General features: G+C 39.7%; 1 protein-coding gene across 2 annotated transcripts; it reads left to right on the top strand.

Moving 5' to 3' along the window:
* The first annotated feature begins 237 nt into the window (after positions 1 to 237).
* dnajc5ga (DnaJ (Hsp40) homolog, subfamily C, member 5 gamma a) lies at positions 238 to 20,911 on the top strand. 2 transcript variants are annotated; one of them, XM_039781483.1, is made up of 7 exons: positions 238 to 398; positions 11,618 to 11,745; positions 14,152 to 14,365; positions 15,138 to 15,294; positions 16,516 to 16,694; positions 18,402 to 18,441; positions 18,682 to 20,911. In XM_039781483.1, exons 2-5 carry the CDS (start codon positions 11,627 to 11,629, stop codon positions 16,689 to 16,691), a joined length of 666 nt encoding a protein of 221 aa, XP_039637417.1. In that variant the 5' UTR covers positions 238 to 398; positions 11,618 to 11,626; the 3' UTR covers positions 16,692 to 16,694; positions 18,402 to 18,441; positions 18,682 to 20,911. The 2 variants fall into 2 exon arrangements, with proteins under 2 accessions (XP_039637417.1, XP_039637418.1); XM_039781484.1 differs by lacking the exon at positions 16,516 to 16,694.
* Positions 20,912 to 21,378: the final 467 nt, after the last annotated feature.

Genomic DNA, 21,378 nt, shown 5'->3' with positions numbered 1-21,378 from the left:
CCGTAATTACAACATCCTGGATGCCCTTTTGTCCATCTGTATCCTCCGGCTGTAGCACATAAGCTCCGTGAGGATTAATATGTGAAATAAATAAACATCAGATTGTATTACTAGTTTTGTATTACTAGCTTTATGTGCTTGAAAGCTGGATTTTTGGAAGAAACCTTGAAAGCAACATCCTATCTGTCTTCATTTCCTGGAAGGAGGAATCAACCAATCACAGCGCATGTCCTCTTGCTGATAGAACCATACACGGCGACCCGGCGGCTACAGCAGGCTATCGCTTCTCTGCCACCGGGCTAATATGAGCCTTTAATTGAGAGTTAAGACATTAAACCGGATGCCTCTATGATCCAGCTAACCTTACAGCGAGATATACAGTGTTCAGTTTGCACAAGGTAAGGCATTTCGGAGGTAATAAATCTGATAGCGTGAGGTTAGCTAACCGTGGATAGCTGTCATGGTCACGAACGCCAAACTCCATTCAAAAATGTGGCATTTTATGGTTGACTTGCTTCTTAACAAAGGTAGCATAACTTGAGTAACCTAAACATATAAACTAGTTCTAAACATCTCATTAAACGTTAAGATGCACGTTCAGTTCGGTAATCTGTCCAAACACCATATAAACCGTATTTCCACAAAATGTAACCCTACAAAATTGGATGGCGGTGGCAGCGAACAATTGTGAAGGACTGCCCGTGAGGATTTGTAACGTTAACGTTACTGCTGCATAAATGCTGAATGCATGCGTTCGGTGCACGCTGAATCGCAGCTTATGCACAGAAAACCTGTAGCCAAGTTTACAATGTCTATGCTGCGCCTGTCACGTAAGATGATGATGATACGTGAAATTTGCCAGAATTTTAAATGCAGTTTGGTTTATCTTTGTCTTCACGCTGCATCGATGTCGGGGCTGCTTCTGGCTAGCCTGTAGCCTAATATAACGGGCCACGAGTAACGTTACTATCTGACATTATTATTCATTTATAGACTATTTCACAGATGTTAACATAAACATTCGAACTGGCCCCAAGTTGATTTACTGTTTGCAATGTAGCTATGTGAATGACATCAACTTACATGAAGTTAACAAGGGGCCAGGTTGTTGCCTAGCAATGGAATAACGTTGAAAAGGATCTTGAATTCTTGCCTTAGATAAAATACGTTTACTGGTGAAATGTCTTTCGTCCATCCAGTAGTTTAGCTGACCGTCATCATATTGGCCATTATGAGTTTATTTGGATGATTGAGAAAGCCAAACTTAACAGAAAAAACAAGTTAAGTTAGTCGTTAAGTGAAAAGTGTACACATGTTCCCTCTAAGTTACAGGGAACATTTATTTATGAATGGCTGTGTGTAACATAGAAAGTAGTGCTCCATGTGCAGGGAGATTAGCAAAGGATTAGGGCTGCACAAGGACAAATAGACGTCATTCCTTCTCCAGTTATACCGGACATTGGTCCCAAAACATCAGCCCTCATCTCCCAGATTCAGAACATAATAACTTCATCAAGTCTGTGAAGTTGTGCTTATTTTTAGTCCGTATTGAAATAAAGATTGCAAGGAAATGTCACATCTTAACTGGTAAAACCAACCTGAGGAAAACCACAACATTGTCCCAACAGCAGTGCTGGAAGAAGTAGCCTACACTGATTTTTTTTTAAAGTAAAAGTAGCAATACTACAGTGTATTCTGAATCTGCAAAGTAACTTATAACTGAATGTTTAAAACAAATGTAGTGGTGTAAAAAGTACATTATTTGACTAAAAAACGTTTGTGGAGTAGAAGTATACAATGGCAACACTCAAGCAAAGTAAAAGTGGTACGTCAACTTTGTATTTAAGTACAGTACTTGAGTAAATGTACTTAGTTACATTCTACCAATGCTTGCCACAATCAGGTTCCTCTACTGCAGGTTGTATGTGTACATTAAGCCAGATCTAAAGACCTAATTATGGAAATCAAGACTTTTATTTTGCTCTGATTTGTTGTCTCTAATGATGCTCTTTTTCCAGCTTCTGTCAATCTGATCATTTAGGGTATAAAAGACACTGTTACCCTGCTATAAATCAGAAGTTGGCAATTCCTATTTCTCATTAGAAAAGACAAAAATAAAATGGCCCTGTATGTCATAGGTCCTTAGGCTATTTGGTATTTTTCCTGACATGACCTCAAATGAACATGCCGGATGGGTAGATTGTATATGAAGTGAATATTTTACTACAGATGATTTGTAAATTGTGACCAAGATACATACTAAATGGTACATTTTACAACGGGAAAATCAACTTGTCAGTGCCTAAATGACGTCAAACCTATATGTACTGTTCCGCAATTACTTGTTACTTAGTGGTCCGACTTGCACACGGATTCCAATATATCTACAATAATTTATCGGGCTAGCTTTGATTTATATTCAACCTGTTCTTTTTAACATTTGGAGTAATGCTTGTTGGCTCCGGTGTCCGCATTGACTGATTGCACTCAACTCTCTTCGGCGTATTGTTAAAGGTCCCTAAGCTAATGGTCATAATTTCTGTCATACTAGACAGTTTGGCTCGTAATTTTAAGGTTTTGTTATGCTACGGTGCAGTAATCAGATATGAGTATGAAATCATTGTTAAACTGTCTGGCTGAGCTATTTTATATGGACTTTTTGGGGTGCTTGGCCTGATTTCGTAGTTAACTTGTAACATGTCACACAGCGTAGCAAGCTACTGTTATTTATAACAATAAAGAAAGCTATTTTAAGAGAAACTCTGTTACAGTCTCTTAAGAATATTCTCAATGTTGCCCTTAGTCCTCACATGATTTTCCTTTTATTTGTAGATTTTGACAAGCACCTTTTGTCTCAAGCAATTAAACATGTCTTGATGAGCTGGCGCAAAACAGGACTTTAATGTGTTTTGTTCTAATAATAGCCTTTTTAAAAATGGGTATTTGAATACTTCTAAATATGGACCGGAGTAGTAGTAGATTAAGTTGTTTGTGTCTATGCCCACAGATGTGTTTTGGCTGCTTGATATTGGTTTGGAAATGCCGTATAATATATGTATCTACAGTCATACCATTGCTAATGGAGGTCTTTTAACTAAAGGGGGTCTTTTAATAGCGATTTTGATAACGTTTCTTCTATGCAGTTCTTTTAGTTGTCATAGACAGTCTTACTATTATTTATTGTAAGACTGGAGTGATGTTGAAGAAATATCTTGTTGCGAGTCTTCCAGTCAGTAGTGGGGAGGGACCACTTGTGACCACCGTTCCTTTTTGCTAATACCGTTTTGCTGTTATTCCCAGATTTGGGAGCCTTTTCCTTTTTGCCACATTTGGGTTATGTGTGATTAAGCAAGCTGGAAGTTTGAGCATGACATACTTTTATTTTTTTTAAATATATATAATAGTGCTGTCAAACGATTAAAATATTTAATCGCGATTAATCTCATTCATGTCATAGTTAACTCGCAATTAATCGCACATTTTTATCTATTCTAAATGTCCCTTGATTTCTTTTTGTAATGCTCTTATCAACATGGAAAAGTGGATCGGCTTGCTTTGTGCTTCTGTCGCCTGGCTTTGACGAGGGGGTGGAGAATTCGGATCAGCTGTGTGCTCGGCCATCAAGTGGTGTTTCAGACTGGACGTACTGCGATGATGGCTCAGTTCAAAACGACAAAACACACACAGATCACTTTGGTCTTGTCAATGGAACCATTTGGCAACTTTTTAAAAGTAAACTTTCCATTCAGAATCTTATTGGCATCCATTTTGGCGTCTCGCGCTCGCCATCCACTCAAAACGTAACGTTAGCCTACTGCTCCTTGGCCGGCTCGCGAGCCCAAACGAGTGCGTGCGGCGTGCCTGTTGTTTAGTTTCCGGTCTGGCTAGATCCGGTGTGGTGTTGTAGTTTTTCTAACGTTACTAGTTGTTGCAACAGCATGTGGAAAAAAAAAAACTACAAAGTTTGCTAGGCCAAAAAGAACGTTGATCTCGCAATTAAATACAAATTGCAGCCGTCAAAATGAGTTTGCGTTAACGCCGTTAATAACGCGTTTAACTGACCGTAATAATATATAACTACAAAACATGTATACCGGTATACAAATCATGATCAATTGCAAACCAGTTTATTTCTATTAAGACTATACAAAAGAGTTTATATATCGGTTCTGTTACTGCAAACCTGTCAGCGTTTTTCATACACGCACGCCTGTACTTTCCCTCCCTAATTTTCTGCTTTTGTCTCTCAGCTGACAGCCTTCCAGCTAAAAATTCATGCTGAATAGTGGCTAAAGTTAGATTTATATCGGCACTTCATAAAACTTGGAGTACAAAAGAGTCCCAGTCACATTTTTGGAAAGGGAGACAAAAGATTCCTCTGTGAGAGTGTGTGTCTCTCTGTACTGGGGCTGCTTCATTTTCATACCATCGGTCCTGTTAGCGTGATAAATGAGCACCATTTGCATGGGCAGTTTTTTTAAAGTCTGCACCACAACGACTGCAGTTAGCTAATTAACCTAATAGACCTGGCTCAGTGATACTCATCGATCGCCCCAGTATGAGCTGCAGGGTGGCGGATTGATCGGTGCAGACCATTATTGCCTGGTGGTCTTGGAGGTTTATGTACAGACAGTATAGAGCAAAGACCTGTTCTTTAGAGAAGTACTCTCCCCTGACAGACTGGCCCACAGTTTGCACAGCATGCTTGGAGAATATTTACATCAGCTTTCTTGGCTTCAACAGGCATGCCATCTGGGCCTGCAGCGTGTCCGCCGTGGAGAATAATACTGGCCTTTTTGATCTCATCTTTGCAGGGTGATTCCAACCAAGAGCCTGACCGTGTTGTTGTTTAGTTTTGTGCACTTCACGCAATCATTTGGGTATAGACTGCAACTAACGGTTATTGTACATTATTGATTATTTTGCTAATTATTTTCTCTATTAATCAAATAATCATTTGGTCTTTGAAAAAGCTGATGTAGGGGATATAATTTGAAGTGCTCATATTATGCTAATTTTCAGGTTCATAATTGTATTTAGAGGTTGTACCAGAATAGGTTTATGTGGTTTAATTTTCAAAAAACACTATATTTTTGTTGTACCGCACATTGCTGCAGCTCCTCTTTTCACCCTGTGTGTTGAGCTCTCTGTTTTAGCTACAGAGTGAGGCATCACACTTCTGTTCCATCTTTGTTGGGAGTCGCACATGCGCAGTAAGTACTGCTAGCTTGTCAGTTGCAGAGTATAAGGGTGTGCCATGCTAGCAGCTAGGCGAGCATTATAACGTGTGTTATAAAGTGACCATGTTTGTCTCTGAAGTAAAGGCTGGACTACAACAGAGCTGTTTGGAGCAGTTGGTGAACAGTGTTTTCTGTTGGAGATGGTAAGTCCCTTTGGGGGGGACTTTGGGCTTTTTCAATTTTAAAACCTATAACGTGCACAAAAAAGATATATAACACAATAAAGGAAAGGGGAAAAGCACAATATGAGCATTTTAAGACAAGGAAAAGCAGTCAATCTTTACATTTGAGAAGCTGGAAACATCAAATGTTTGGAGGTTTCAAATATTTTTGAAAGTTCAATATTGATCTTTTCTAGTTGCTGCACGACTAATTTCTGAATGGAAAAGCTTTTAAGAGACTATATCAACTAAAGGTATAGCCTAATTGTTTTCCCTCATGTGAATTCACTCAAATGTGAGTCCAAATCTGTAGCTGCCATTTTGCCAAAACTACTGTAGTTATCAGAAAAAAAGTTATCTAAACCTTTTCTTGGCAAGAGAATGAAATAGTGCTAACTTTCAGTACCATCTTTTAAAAGGATGTAAGCAGTGTGAAGCTTAAATTTTGTTTTCACAACAGGAGGCTCTTAACTTTATCGGATTAGGGACAATGGAAGTAAAGCTGCCTTCCCTTGCGCTGGTTCAGCGATGGAGATTTTTCTCATTGAAAGCAAAGAGAAGGGTGGATATCAGCTATCTGACCACCAGTGAATGTTGGCAAAATTTCTTCTTAAAGGTGCCCTCAGGATGGGGATCTCGTTTTAGCAAATTAAAAATAGTTTGGATGTGAACAAAGTGAAGTACTGTTTGTGTCTGATTGCTGAGTACACAACGAAGAATGTGGGTGTTTGCTTTGCTGTCAACGAAACAGCCTTTAACTCTCCTGTAATTTAGCTTTTATAACAAAATCTTAATAAGATGGACAAAGTTCATGTTGAAAGTTAAGCTAGAAGCAGCACTGTTGTTGGATACAAAAATGTGCTAATGTTTGCTGTGATCTTTCCTTTGTCCTTATACACCTTAGACCCCTGATAGTCTATATCTAAGGCGTTCCAATTCCGTTGCTGCTTTTAAAAGTCCGTCGGATGTTTCCTTCCGCTTTCTTTGTGTTGGAATTTTAAACGCTGGTGGAATTATGAGGGCTATGGTTAACTCTTCAGATCTCTGCAGGGTAAATCCAGACAGCTAGCTAGACTATCTGTCTGAGTTTTCTGTTTTCAGTTTTCTGTTTGACTAAAACAACTTTTTGTACGCACACATGTTCCACCAAAACAAGTTCCTTCCCAAGACTATTTTGCAGCGGCACTGGGGCTCTGTGCGGCGCTCTGACGATTGTGATTGGTTTAAAGAAATACCAATAAATGCACGTTTTTTTTCTCCCATCCCGGAGTGCTGCGTGGGCTAGCCAGACCCTCATCCGCTGCATTGTGGAGGAAGGTCTAGCAAAGCGAGACTAGACCCCTGATAACCCCTTAAGTTAACAATATCACTATCAGATCTCACGCCCCATAAGTGATGTTAGGGGCTTCATGTAACTGATTATTTTGATGTTATTCGTGAGGGCGAGGATCGGAAAGGCCAGAAGAAGCTTTTCTAAAAATGAAGAATATATGGGGAAGGGACTTGTCCATCAAAACAAAGATCAGGGTCTTCAACACCAATGGGAAGTCAGTCCTTCTCTACGGCGCCGAAACTTGGAGGACCACCGTCGCCGCCACCAAAAAGATCCAGACATTTATCAACACATGTCTGCGATGCATCCTCCAGATCCGTTGGCCTGATACCATCAGCAACCAGGAACTCCGGGCAACGGACAAACCAACTGCCAGCAGACGACGAGATCATCCAGCGACGCTGCAGATGGTTAGGGCTAGGGTTGGGTACCGTTTGGATTTTTACGATTCCGATGCCGAACCGGTACTTTTAAAACGATTCCGATTCCTAAACGATTCCTAAATTCTGATTTAGGATGATTCTATTCTGATTCTTGAAAAACTGAAAAATGACATAAAAGAAAGGCTTTTTATGGAGTTTTTTTTTTTTATTGAAAATTATTTAAATTTAACAATATATTAACGTTTTAAAGTACTTAAATATATAATAAGTAAACCTAAGTCACCTAACGCACAACTACAATAATTTAACAAATAACAGTTACACTATTAACAAGTAACAACAAAATAAATGTTGAGTTGGTATGCCAACCAGCTTCAAACTTTAGCAGTTCTTTTGCAGAAAAATGACCATATTTGCCTTCTCTGGCAAGATACTACACCTCTCCTGACTTATGGCATGTAGGCCTACTGCATAGGAGAAAACTCTCTCAGACGGTGTCCAAGAGGTCTGTACACACCCAGGTATGAGTTTGAAAGGGCAGACAATTTGGGGAGGCTGTCTCGCCTCCCCCACCACCAGGCTACAGGGTCTTGTCTTGAACGATAGACTAGCAGAGCAAGTGTAATGTTTACTAGCGATCACGTGCAGTCAGTGAATGGTTAATATGCTTTTACGTCCGTTTTGGTGAGCCCAGAGGAAAATATGCCATTTTAAAAGTAGCCTACATATACGCGGCCTAGCTAACGGTAGACTACAGAGAAAGTGTGATATTTTATTTTTCGTCCGTTTCAGAGCGTGTACAAAAAGGCGTCTATCAGCTGTGATAGTAGAGTGCATGTCGGGAAAATAGCGGACACGCGCTTCAACAACGCGATCGAACGCGTCGCCACTCGGCAGAAAAGGGAGAAAGGAAAAAGAGGCTGCCGCTGTCGGGCGCGCGACAGAGGGAAAATATTTCAGTCGGAACCGAAATGAGGAACCGAAATTCGCGTTCTAATCCGGTCCGAATACTACCGTTTGCGTAGGAACCGGTACCATAGTGGAACCGGGTTTCGGTACCCAACCCTAGTTGGGGCATACCCTCTGCAAACCAGCTTCCAATATCACCAGACAGTCCCTTTTCATTGAATCCCCAAGGGAAAAGGAAGAGAGGTCGACCCAGAAACAGCTGGCAGCGAGACCTGGACGCCGATGTCAAGAGGACGTGCCACACTTGGGGGCAGCTGGAGAGGCTTGCTATGCCCCAGTAAGGGAAAATAGGCCGAAGAAGAGATGTGATCCGAAACAATTAGTCGACTAATCGCTTAGCTCTAGAGCTCTCCTCAAATAAAGGAATCCTTAGTCGATTAACATTCCTAGGAGTTTTTTTTTATTTTTTTTATATATATATATATATATATATATATATATATATATATATATATATATATATATATATATATATATATATATATATATATTTGATCAACAACCTATTCTTAATTACTTATTCTTAAATGCCAAGATGTTTGGAAATTGAATATCTGTCCAACTTAAAGTCCACACCACGCAATTTGAAGACGTTGCCTACAGCTACAGCTCTTGGAAATTGTAAAAAGCATTTCACAATTTGTTGGCATTTTATAGACTAATTGATTTAAGTTCTAACAAAAATCATTTTTGGCTTCAGCCCTAAACCCATGCTATCCCCTTCCAATCCAACTGAAATCTACTTTCACGAACTAAGAACATTATCTCCAAAAGACACAAGAAAAAACAGTTCAATGAGGGAATCTGTGGCCTGGATCGATGCTCTTATCCTGCTATTTTGTGATCGGAATTTACTTTTTGACAAAGGGAGCAGATGACTTCATAATGGTTAGTTGAAATAACAAAAGCTTTGTTCTCACACAGCTCTAGCGTTAGCTGGGGATTTGTAATAATTGCAAAGGTCATCGGAGTTTGAAATCCCGTGCAAATCTCCCCGCTTTGTAATATCTAAAGTTAAAAAAACAACATCCAAAGCAAAATGCCTACCATATGCCAGAAAGCATGTCTGATATTAGTCCTATGTGAATAGACATAGATTTTCTGTGCTTTTTTTCTATGTTTACATCTAATGGAGGCTGCAGGGGAAAGGCTTAATGAAAAAACTCTGGCCTGATTTAAAGCTGCTGTACAGTATGATTCCCTCCTGTGTGTCTATGCATTTTCCATCCCATACTGTATTAAAAACAGTAACCTAGAGCTATTGTTTAGTTTGCTGTGTGTGCGCTTGCAGGGCTGTCTAGTCACAGTCTGACCAGGTCGTTGGCCCTCTCTGACATGGACTCGGACGGGTAATCTGCGAGATCAGCAAAATGTAATCTTCTTTAGCCAACGACCCAAACAGCATTATTTGTGTGGCTGAATAAGAGTCAGTGAGAGTGTGTGTCGGATTGTACAGTAGCCATAGTTTAATACAAATCCTTTTTTGTTTACTGTAATTGTGAAGCACTAAACTAACATGTACTTCGAAGTCATAATCTCTAGTAGGGCTGTGCTCAATTGAAGAAATTCTTAGTCGACTAACACTCATTCAATTGTATCGACTAATCGATTAGTTGATTTAATCGACAGATCTGTAAATCTGAGTTCATGCAAAAGCACCACTTTAATTCTTGTGTTTACCAGAGATGTGCTCGTACGTTTCTTGGAAATAAGTCATTCAGCATGAAAAAAAGCATCAAACATGACTAATCGACTAAAGAAATCTAGGTTGACTAAGACCAAAACGACCGATTAGTCGACTAATCGACTAAGAGGGTGCAGCCCTAATCTCTAGTTATGATACAATGGTGAGGGCGAGTATAATTAAAGGAGTTTGTACGCCTAAACCCAAGAACTCGATTCCTCACTTCTGGGACCGCCAAGTCTAAATTGGGTGTGAAGTGTAGTTTTAAAGACAATTAAAGCACAAAAGATGGAGACCTAAAACCTGCACTGTGCACTTGGATTTAAAGATGGACGCGATAAAAACTAACTGAAAACTGGCATCTAATTTTGCTAAAATATAAAATCAACTTGCACAAATGAGAACGAGCTCTAATTCTACCTGCTCACAGACTAAAAGCATCCTAGTCTTGCTTTGCCAGACCCTGCTCCAAATTGCGCGGGAGGAGAGTTTGGCTACTCCACATAGCATTTGGGGATGGGAGGAAAACGTGCTCTGGTTTATTGGCATTTCTTTAAACCAATCACAATCGTCTTGGGCGGCGCTAAGCACTGAAGAAAAGACGCGGTGCAGCTGCAAAATAGTCTCGGGAAGGAACTTGTTTTGGTGGAACATGTGTGCGTTTAAAAGTTGTTTTAGTCGTGCAACAGAAAACTCAGATTGGACAGATAGTCTAGCTAGCTGTCTGGATTTACCCTGCAGAGATCTGAGGAGCAGTTAACATAGTCCTCAGAAATCCACCGGAGTTTAAAATGCCAACACAAAGGAAGCCCAAGGCAATGGATATCCGGCCTAAATTAGTGATATCCAGCCTAAATTAGTGATATCCAGCCTAAATGAGTGATATCCGGTGGATTTTCCGGCGGCAACGGAGCAATCCCGGGAGTGGAACATAAAGGATATAGACTACTCGCATCCTAACCTCTGACATTTCCCTCATCTTCACTCTACAACTTCTTAAACATTAACTTATCTGAAGGCCAATTGTAGCTGTCACCTTTTGAATGTAATTTAAAGGATGACACGTTGTCCCATGTCAAGTAAAATGATATTCACCAGCCACAATTTTGATAATTGATTAAGTGTCCAATATTTGCTAATTTACACTTGACAAATTGGAAGTTTGCTGCTTTCAACTGTCTTATATCATTTTAAACTGAATGTTTAAGAAAAGAGTCAATTGAAGATGTTGGCTTTAGATTTCTTCTTTTAAAGAGCTTTTTTCAATACATATACACGTATATGTAAGTTGATTTAATAGACTAAATGATTAATAAATCAATTGGGGAAAAAACTGTAGGCGCTGCAGTGGTTTTTTTAATAAATAAAAAGCTGACATTAGTTTACCTTGATCAGACTTAATACCAAACAGTAAAATATTAACCTTGTCGGGATATCTACAGATTTGCTCCGTTTGTGTTTTTTTTTTATTTTATTTTCTCTGCTGTGTCCTGTCATTAGTTTGCAGCTGCAGAAACATCAAATACTTAAGTTTTCACCAAATGTTAATTGAGGTCTTTCTTTTCTGAGTAAATCTTGCCTAAATCCTGACTTCGTATCATCAACTGTCGTTGCAGCTCTATGTACATTTCTAAAAACCCTATCCTCTGTACTGACTAGCTAGGCTGCTCCTTTGGCTGGGAAGTTAAAACAAAGAATTTGGTGTTGGCTTTGCTGAATGTTTGCAACATGGCAAAGAACTGCAATATTTAATACAGTATGTAATATGTCATCATCTTCAAATAATTTTTGACTCGGGATGTTTTTTTTCTTTCTCCTAATAATAATAATAATAATAATAATAACAGAGGTGAGCCATGGCTGAACCGAACGCCTCCCGCCCCCAAAGGAAGATGTCCACCGCTGGGGAGAGTGTGTACAAGGTGCTAGGCCTGGAGAAAGGAGCGACAGCTGAGGACATCAAGAAAGCATACAGGTAAGATTCAAGATTTTATTGATATATGCATACACCAAACCAGTCCACATAAAACAATTCTCAGTATGACTATGTTCAGAAGATTGTGTCATCCGGCGACTTTCCCGCGCAGAAAATCGAGTGAAGATACCTCTTCTGAAGAGTCCATCATGCTTTTTTTAATCCTCCGTGTCCTCCTTGGCTACTAGCAGCTGCATGGAGGAGGGGTGGTGTGCGATCACGGAAGGCTTGTATCATGTGGACGAGCCGACAGTTTTGTTGTCATTATTTAGAATTCCTCATGGGGAACGACAGAAACTACGCACTATAGCTTTAACTCATCGTTTATAATTGTATCTATTATACTATACTTCATATTTATTCTGTATTATATTATACCATACTATTAATCACACCACTGTAATTTTGTCTTTAATTGCATATTGAATAGTTTATTTCTATTTCTATTATTTTAGTTTTATACACCTGTTATTTTTTACTTTCTCTATTTATCCATACTTATTTGTGTCATAGGAATTCTTGTGCAGGCTCTTTGAGTCAAATACAAAGAGTTAAGAGCAAAGAAAACCACACTGACTAAAATAGAAAAGGATTATACAAGGTAAATAAAATAAAAAATAAAAAGACAGAAAAACATAGATACTATACAAAAGAGTGCAACAAATAGAATAAACTATGAATACTGTAACTGGAGTATGAGCACTACTGTAAACCAGGAGCTTGTAAACATAGAGTAGAAGTAATGTAAGTAATGTAAGGCAGTCTGAATCTGAATTATTACTCTAGTTAAGATGTCTCCTCAGAAAGGATTAGTTTCTCCAGAGTAAGCAAGCTAACCACATTGTAATTATGACTTTAGGTCATATCCTTAAATGCTTAAATTTGTGTAATCATGCTCCTGATTGTGTTGGCAAATTCCCCCTCATGAGTGATCGGATTCCTCCGAGACATTCCTCCACTAGTCCTATTGCTAAAGAGCATATTTCTGTGAGACAAGCCGACACAAAAGCATTTGCTAATTAGCAACTAATGAGTATTCATATTTTAATCATTCTTTTCGAATCTGTTAAGGTGGATTTTCTTCCCATTTTTTTAAAGAAATGATCTACTAATGTCCATCACAAGTTCTCAGAACCTAAACTACCCTGTTCACATTGCATTTACACTTTTATTGTTACACTTAAATTGGAATTGGCAAATGTTTGATTTGATTGATTATCACAATTGTAATTTGGGCTGCAGTTATCGATTTTAATCTGCTAATCATTTCCATAATACCACGATTATGCCCTTCAGAATCTCCTCAAATTGCTCATTTATTTTCCAACCAGCTGTCCAAATATTTTCACATTACCGTCACATAAGACAAAGATCAACTAATCGTTTATAATTTCATCTATTGTACTATACTTAATATTTATTATATATTATATAATACCATACTATTAATCACACCACTGTCACTTTTGCCTTTGTAATTTTGTCTTTAATTGCTATATTAAATAGTTATTTTGACTCTATTCTTATTTTAGTTTTATATACCTCTTATTTCTTTTTACTTTCTCTATTTATCTGTACTTGTAAATGTCTGTGTGCTGCTGCACGACCTGAATTCCCCCTCTGGGTAACAATAAATACCTTATCTTAATTGTAATATTGTTAAATTGTCTGTCACTCAGCTAATCGATAGGGATGGGAATCACCAGACGCCTCACGATACGATATCATCACAATATACTACGCAAAGATACAATATTATTGCGATTTTTAAACCTATTGCGATATCCTGCGAAATATTTGTCAACATCTGTTTTATCTAAAAGATCAGTTTCTCTGTTTGTTCATCTCACTTCACTTTTATTGCTGGAAAATGGGATTGTCAAGCAGACATACTGAACACATATAATAATAATAATAATAATAATAATAATAATAATAATAATAGGTCGATACTCGGCGTACGTGTATGGAGTATTGCCACTGAAAATATCACGATACTATGCTGTATCGATTTTATTTATTTTTTTCACCCGTACTAAGCAATTACTCAACTAATTGTTTCAGTTCAACAATAACTTTCTAACTTTTCCCTTGTTGTCCATGTACTCTCATAACCTTGACGTCCTGTGTTTTAATCTGGTGGAGGAACCTTGTTAGGTGTTAGGTGTTTTTATTTGTTTGTTTTTCACTCAAACACACTTATTCTCCTTTTTGAATAGACCCATAAACATGACTTTAGTTGACATTTAATTATCTGCTTTATCCATCAATAAACTGAAGCTCAAAACAGCCTAAAATGAATAAAAATCCCAACCCGATCCCTCCTTCCTGGACCTAAAAACTTTGCCACCTCTGCTTCACTTTGCGTTATTTGACGTCCCGTGTGCCCTTCTTCTCTCCTGTCAGGAAACTAGCCTTGAAGTACCACCCGGATAAGAACCCAGACAACCCAGACGCAGCGGAGAAGTTTAAAGAGATTAACAACGCCAACTCTATTTTAAACGATGAGACCAAGAGGAAGATCTATGACGAGTATGGCTCCATGGGCCTGTACGTGTCTGAGCAGTTCGGAGAGGAGAGCGTCAAATATTACTTCCTCATGTCCAAATGGTGGTTTAAGGTTTGTGCCTTGGTTTGTTTACAACCTAACATGGATTTTTAAAATCGCTACTTATGCATATAGGCGACAATTTGTGCTACATTTGACTTTTTTTCCAGTAAAGTCTTGTTTCAGTAAAGTCCCTTTGCCTTTTCTATACAACCAGGCTAATATTGATCAATTCTAAAGTGGAAACTATTGTTGGCTTGCTATTTGGCACATACACAGTATATGTGTCTATTTGCAGTGCATTCATTCAACCTTCATTTATCCTCGAGGGATCATTGAGGGGTGACCCTCATTGTCAATGTCATCGAGTCAGATTACAAAGACGAATACAGAACAACACAGAAAGTACAATCATATGAAGTATAGAGGGACAATAAAACATTCAGAATTGGAAAATTATTTGATACATAAATTAGGATAATAGGGATGCAAAAGAAAATACAATCTAATGTTGTCTAATGCAATAAGCCACCAATACCTTTCTGTACTACCTTTCTGTGAAGCTTATGTGTCAGAAATCATCGTATCTTTCTTATCCTTGTGTCACAAACTTTTATTACTGATAGAAATTAAGATTATAAAGTACCATCCACTTTTGTTATGCATTAGCCCTAAAATATGCCAACACAATTCAGTGTACCAAAGGATTAAATCAGCTGTTCATAATTTGATTGATTGTTTAATAATTTGGACATAAAGACAGTTCTAGAGCCTCCTGTTTGCTCTCATATGGCTGAAAATGGTTTTAAAAGTGGTTTCCGTTTTGCTTGTTAACTTCCTGCAGGGTCTGGTGCTGTGCTGCACGATGTTCACCTGCTGCTGCTGTTGCTGCTGCTGTTGTTTCTGCTGTGGGAAGTGTAAACCACCTGACGATGATGACCACTACCAGTACGTGGACCCTGAAGACCTGGAGGCCCAAATCAAAGCAGAGCAGGACGGAGGTGAGAGGGCGATTTCACATAGTTCTGGTTCAGGCTCTCAGGTCTTTAGAACGCTGATGTTGTAAATATTCTTTCTTCTTGGGTTTTTCTTATTATTATTTTTTTTCTAGGTTGACGCTGTACATCCAAGAGACCATACAGGCTCCCAAAAGTAGTGCATTTAACGCACCTTATACAATACTTGATCCTTTAACCACTATGCGATTAGGCCTGTAAAGATTCTTACATAATTGTCTAATTGTCCATTATTTTTTGACATAAGTGTTATTACATTATCTGGGTCACATAATGGTGATATAACCAAAAGATGCGTCCTGGAATTCATTCAAAACTTTAATTTGTTTAAAAAAAAAAAAGTAATGAATATTTTTAAATTTGCCTGAAAGAGCCAATTATTTCGTTAATCTGAGACAATAAGTTTCACAGCAAAATTTTGAATTGTTACAGCTCTATGTGCGGTCGTCAATTAAACATATAATATACATTATAATACATGTATAATGTACATTACTTGAAATACTAACTTTTTTTTAATTGAACTGTAAACCTGTGGTGTAAGTCTCAATTGTTTGCTACTTTGTTCCCTGAATCCCCAAAATCACGGAAAGTTGAACATTTCTGTTGTGCAGATGTTTCCACCGCTCAAGTAAAGAAAGGACAAATGTTATGCTTCTTGCTGTTAGAATTAAAACTGCTGTAATCTTGTATATTTTTTTTCTTTTCTTAACTCAACTTCCTCCTTCCTTCAGGCACTTAACGGAGTCTAGAGTGAGCTGGTGGATAGATTTAGATCCGTCCGTTGGTCTTGTTCTTCCACTCTTGTGTTTGTTAACTGGAGTCTTTGGGGGTTTTCTTGCAAGAAAAAGTACACATTCATTTCCTCCGGATTAAAAAATGGGCCCTCCGGTCAGCTATGTTAAAAATCTCTGAGCCGTTGTTAAAACGCCAGAAGCATTTTTGGACACAAAACAGGATTCTGTCGCTGAGGCAGCTTTTACAGGAGTTCCTTTTTTGAAGATAAAATAAATACAAATCTTGCTTTAAATCCAGTAACACGTCAGTAGCTTCAAAAACGTCATGTCTGTTAATGTGTAAACAGCATCTGTAGAAAAAATCTGTGTTGAAAGTGAAACTATAACCAACCCTAAAGGCTTTTCTGTGACCTCACTAGTGAATTCAACATGCTCTCACGCTGCAGGATTCGTGTTTTCATGCTCCCAGGTTACACAGTAATCATAGGCCAGCCCAAATCGAACCTGGGTCCAGAAGGCCTAGAAGGCCAGAGTCAGCCCATCCCCCTGCCACTGCCCATGGCTCCACCTGAGCCCCATCCGCCGACCCCAGCCAGTCCAGCGGGGGAAGAGAACCCCGGGGAGACTCTGCCGGAGTCTAAATGACTCGTAAGAGCCGCCTCGTCTGAATTCATGTCGCATATCGTCGTTTGTCTCCATCCTTGGTGTTGCTCGTCCATGCTTATTAGCTGCCCGTCTGGCTTGTACGTGCCTCGTCGCTGCTTCTTCACTCATCCATAACAAAACCGCTCGGCCTGTCTAATTCCCACTGCACTGTCCCATTCATCATGTCACCCAAGTCATCTTGTACCTGCATGTTGTTTCCATATGCCCGTCGTCAGTGTTGCTTTAAGTCACTGTGCCGTTTGCTTGTGTTGCTGCCAGAAGATGAGCATGACTGAATTAATTACTGTAGCTTTTAGGGCTGCACGATATGAGGAAAGTATGCGATATGCGACAACGTTGAATATTGCGATAACGATATGATTTGCGATTAAATTGACCGATATTAAAGTGTACTCAGTTCTGCTGCTTTTCAGTATTCTGCTAAAATACAACAAGTTGCTTGTTTGAATTGAACACAAACGAAGGGAAATCATTTACAACATTCTTTTTATTGAAAAAATTGAATTGAATATTAAAGGTCCCATGACATGGTGCTCTTTGGATGTTTTATATAGACCTTAGTGGTCCCCTAATACTGTATCTGAAGTCTCTTTCCCGAAATTCACCCTTGGTGCAGAATTACAGCCACTAGAGCCAGTCCCACAATGAGCTTTCCTTAGGATGTGCCATTTCTGTGTCTGTAGCTATTGAGGAGGAGAGGGGGCTTTGACCAACTGCCACTTTGCTTGTTTGAAAGCCATGATGTCTGTCTCTCATGGGTGGGCCAAATTCTCTGGGCGGGCAAAGCAGAGAAAGGGGAGGTAACCTTGCTCCTTATGACCTCATAAGGAGAAGATTCCAGATCGGCCCATCTGTGCTTTCATTTTCTCAAAGACAGAGCAGGATACCCAGGGCTCGGTTTACACCTATCACCATTTCTAGCCACTGGGGGACCATAGGCAGGCTGGGGGAACTCATATTAATGTTAAAAAACCTCATAAAGTGACCTTTTTAAAGGCAGCACAAAAAGAAGAATGACATTTACATTATACATTTCAAAGTGCCGTTTTCTACTGATATTTTCTTTCAACTAACATGAAGAATCTCTGAGTGTCTTTTGCGATGCGGTCATTGCTCCAGTCGATATTGCGATGACGATACAAAAACGATATATTGTGCAGCCCTAGCAGCTTTAACCTTTTCTACTGTACTGTTATGTCACTGTTGTAACTGCATCGTCTTGTGTTTGACACTTAGGCGGTATGTCATGTGAGGAAAGTCTTAGCTTTCATCATGTAGCGATAGAACACTAAAGAAGCCCGTTATATCAGTTATTATATCAGGGTTGTAATCATCCGATATTTTATGGAAAAAATTAAGTTTCTTTGCCCTGCACGTCCACTTTTTGTTTAATACAGAACTGCGTTGTCTAATAAGGATCTGTCTGTGTGTTTTAATAATCAAATTAACTTTTTAATGCCAATTTACAGTTTAAAACCTCAGCTCTTTATCAGAAATATTCCGGTTTCCACAGCTTTTATATTTTGGTTTTAAATTGTAAAAGTTTTTAAGTTAAACATTTTGAAACCTGCAGACAAACCTGTATGATAAAAGTGATTTTGTCGAAAGATATTCAAAGGAGAAATTGGATTTAAACTTTGGAGTGTGTGATGTCGGGTTAACATGGGGTCCCTTCCTCTCCTCCCGCAGGAAAGTGACGGAGCGGATGAGCCTCAACTAGTGAAAGCAGGTAGGTGAGATTTTCTTATTAGTCCACATGCAGGGTAACGCATCACACAGGTAGAAGAAGCTCTACAAAGAGCAGCTGCTGTTCTATGTATATATTGTTTGTGGACAACCGAGAGACAGTTTTGTGAAGCTGTATGTTTAGGAATAAGTGTCAGTCTTTTTTTTTTTTTTTTTTTTTTTGCGTCTGGATCAAGTTGCTGTTGAATATCTCTCTTTGACTTCCACCTCTCTCCCTCTTTAGCCTCTCGAGCCCCTTCTATGATCCAGCCACATTCACCCGCTGCCGGAGATCAACCAGCCCAAAGCCACCAGCCACCCCAGGCCCACACCTTAATCCTGGCCCCTTAACCCACCTGATTTACCCACTGGACAACACCTGTAAGGTGGGCACCTAAAGGCCCAACCCCCACCCCCTCCTCCTCCACGGAAATAAAGTTACGGAGGAGTATTGATGCTCTGAAAATGCTAAGACCCCCACTGATTTGTTGAATCCCATTTCTCCTTCTAGCTTGCCACATACTTTAGCTTAGCCTGAGCTAGATGTGATCCAACAGTGTCCGTCATCCGGGGTTAGGCTTGGCAACACGCCTGGACTCCTCGCTAATCTGTTCTCGTCATCCCATTACAACCAGTAAGGATGTGATGCTGGAAGATGGCATAAACGGGGGAGATAAGCGGGCAAAGGACATCGTGGAAAGGCGATCCTCATCATTTATTTATTTGCGATCCAGACCAGGATTGAAATAGTCTCTATCACAACCTCCCCTGCATCTCCCTCCGATGTGGATGTTCGTGACCAACAGGAGCACTTTTTTTTTTTACATTCCTCCCCCTTTTTTAACTTGTTTTTGGAGTTGTTTCTCCAGCTAAAAAGAAGGAATGGTTTTTGGTAAAATAACTCCAGTATGGAACTGGATGCCACTTGGGATGCGTACACGTCATCAGAAGCCAGCAGCACGAGGATGTGGGGTGTGGAGGACCTTTTTTTTTTGTTTGCTCTTTTTTTTTCAGTCCTCTTTTACCGAACAATCCCGTTCCGTTAAATGTTGCATTAACACCCTCTAATGTTCATCTCTGTAAACGAGCTCTTGATGCCATGTGTGGTGGTTAAAAAATAATCTTCTTCCAAAAGAAGGACTAACGCTACAGTTTTTTTTTAAATCGGGATGCTACTACATCTCACACGAACGCTGAAATGTGGGCAAGGGGGAACAGAAGAGACGTGACGCAGCAGAAGTGACTGACAGATTTAAGTCTTTGATGTTAAATGTCTGAGCCAAAACCTGGAGCAGAAGATTTGGAGCATGGATCAGGAGCAGAGTCCAGGCTTTGCTCCCCAATGTGCATGCATTTTTCCCAGATGCATGCCCCCCCCCCCTCCCTACTGTACAGCACTGGACTACAGTCCACAGCCCGAAACACAAAAGATGAAAAATCTGCCTGGTGTAACCTTACAGAAATGCAGACTCTGGTTATACACACACACAGACACACACACACACCCACCCACACACTATACACTTGTACCAGCCCGTATGTCATCGTGTGCCACCCTCAGCTAAACAATACAACCCCCAGCAAAATCTGTTTAATGAAATGAACAAAGACAGATGCCATATCCTATCTGGAAAAGAAACCCATTTCTATTCATGTTTTGTCAGATCATCGCGCTCCTTCTTGTGTTGCAGTCCGACTGTTTTCTCCGTAGACCAAAGCCAACAGCTCCATGTAGCCAGCCAACCCACAATAACTCTCGTCGAGGCCGATAGTCTCTGGAAACGCCATTTTGCTCTGTAAGCCGCAGTTCAGTTTGTCAAATTAGTTTCTACAATATGCATTTGGGTCTATGCACCTTGTGGTGATGCGCGTCCGTTGCCATTTGAAATGGTTATCTTCCTTTTTGTTTTTCCTTTTGGTGTAAACCTTTTATTTTACCTCTCACTTTCAGAAGAACAGAAACCTTCAACTTTTTAAGTCATTTGATGATCCACAAACGCGGGTCCAGATTCACTAATACCGCATTTTAAGGGCAATCTTATGATTCACGATGAGCACCTTTTTTATGATAATGAATACACCTCAGTTACTTGAGTGCGTTTTCAGTTTTTTAACTAAATTCACAAAATGTTTTGTAGATTAATTTGTGGCCCTCGAGAAATGAACCCTTTAACCCCAAATTTCAGGCACTTGTTTTAGTTGGAGGACTAATCCATTAAGTCCTGCACCTTTTTTCATAGTTCTGTCTTAAAGGTTCCAATATAGAAAAGCCCTCCCTCTGCTTCCTGACCAAATGGTGACAGTGATGTGCCTTGAACAATAACTGCAGCAGTGACTGAACAGACCACTCCTGGATGCAACATTTTGATGACTATTTTGTAGCTGTTGGTGTCTTGTTTAAATGTCCCATGGCATGAAAATTTCACTTTATGAGTAGTTTTTTTTTAACATTAATATGCGTTCCCCCAGCCTGCCTATGGTCCCCCAGTGGCTAGAAATGGTGATGGGTGTAAACCGAGCCCTGGGTATCCTGCTCTGCCTTTGAGAAAATGAAAGCTCAGATGGGCCGATCTGGAATCTTCTCCTTATGAGGTCATAAGGAGCAAGGTTACCTCCCCTTTCTCTGCTTCTTTGCCTGCCCAGAGAATTTGGCCCACCCATGAGAGAGACACATCAAGCAAAGCATAGCAGTTGGTCAAGGCCACACTCCCACCCTCCACCTTGCCCCCCCCTCTCTCCTCCTCAATAGCTACAGACACAGAAATGGCACATCCTAAGGAAAGCTCATTGTGGGACTGGCTCTAGTGGCTGTAATTCTGCACCAAGGCTGAATTTTGGGAAAGAGACTTCAGATACATTATTAGGGGACCACTAAGGCCTATATAAAGGCATCCAAAAAGCACCATGTCATGGGACCTTTAACATGAAATCCCCTGTAAAT

Source organism: Perca fluviatilis, chromosome 18, assembly GCF_010015445.1.
Source record: "Perca fluviatilis chromosome 18, GENO_Pfluv_1.0, whole genome shotgun sequence".
NCBI classification, from domain to species: domain Eukaryota; kingdom Metazoa; phylum Chordata; class Actinopteri; order Perciformes; family Percidae; genus Perca; species Perca fluviatilis.
This window is presented reverse-complemented; position numbering and strand designations above follow the sequence as displayed.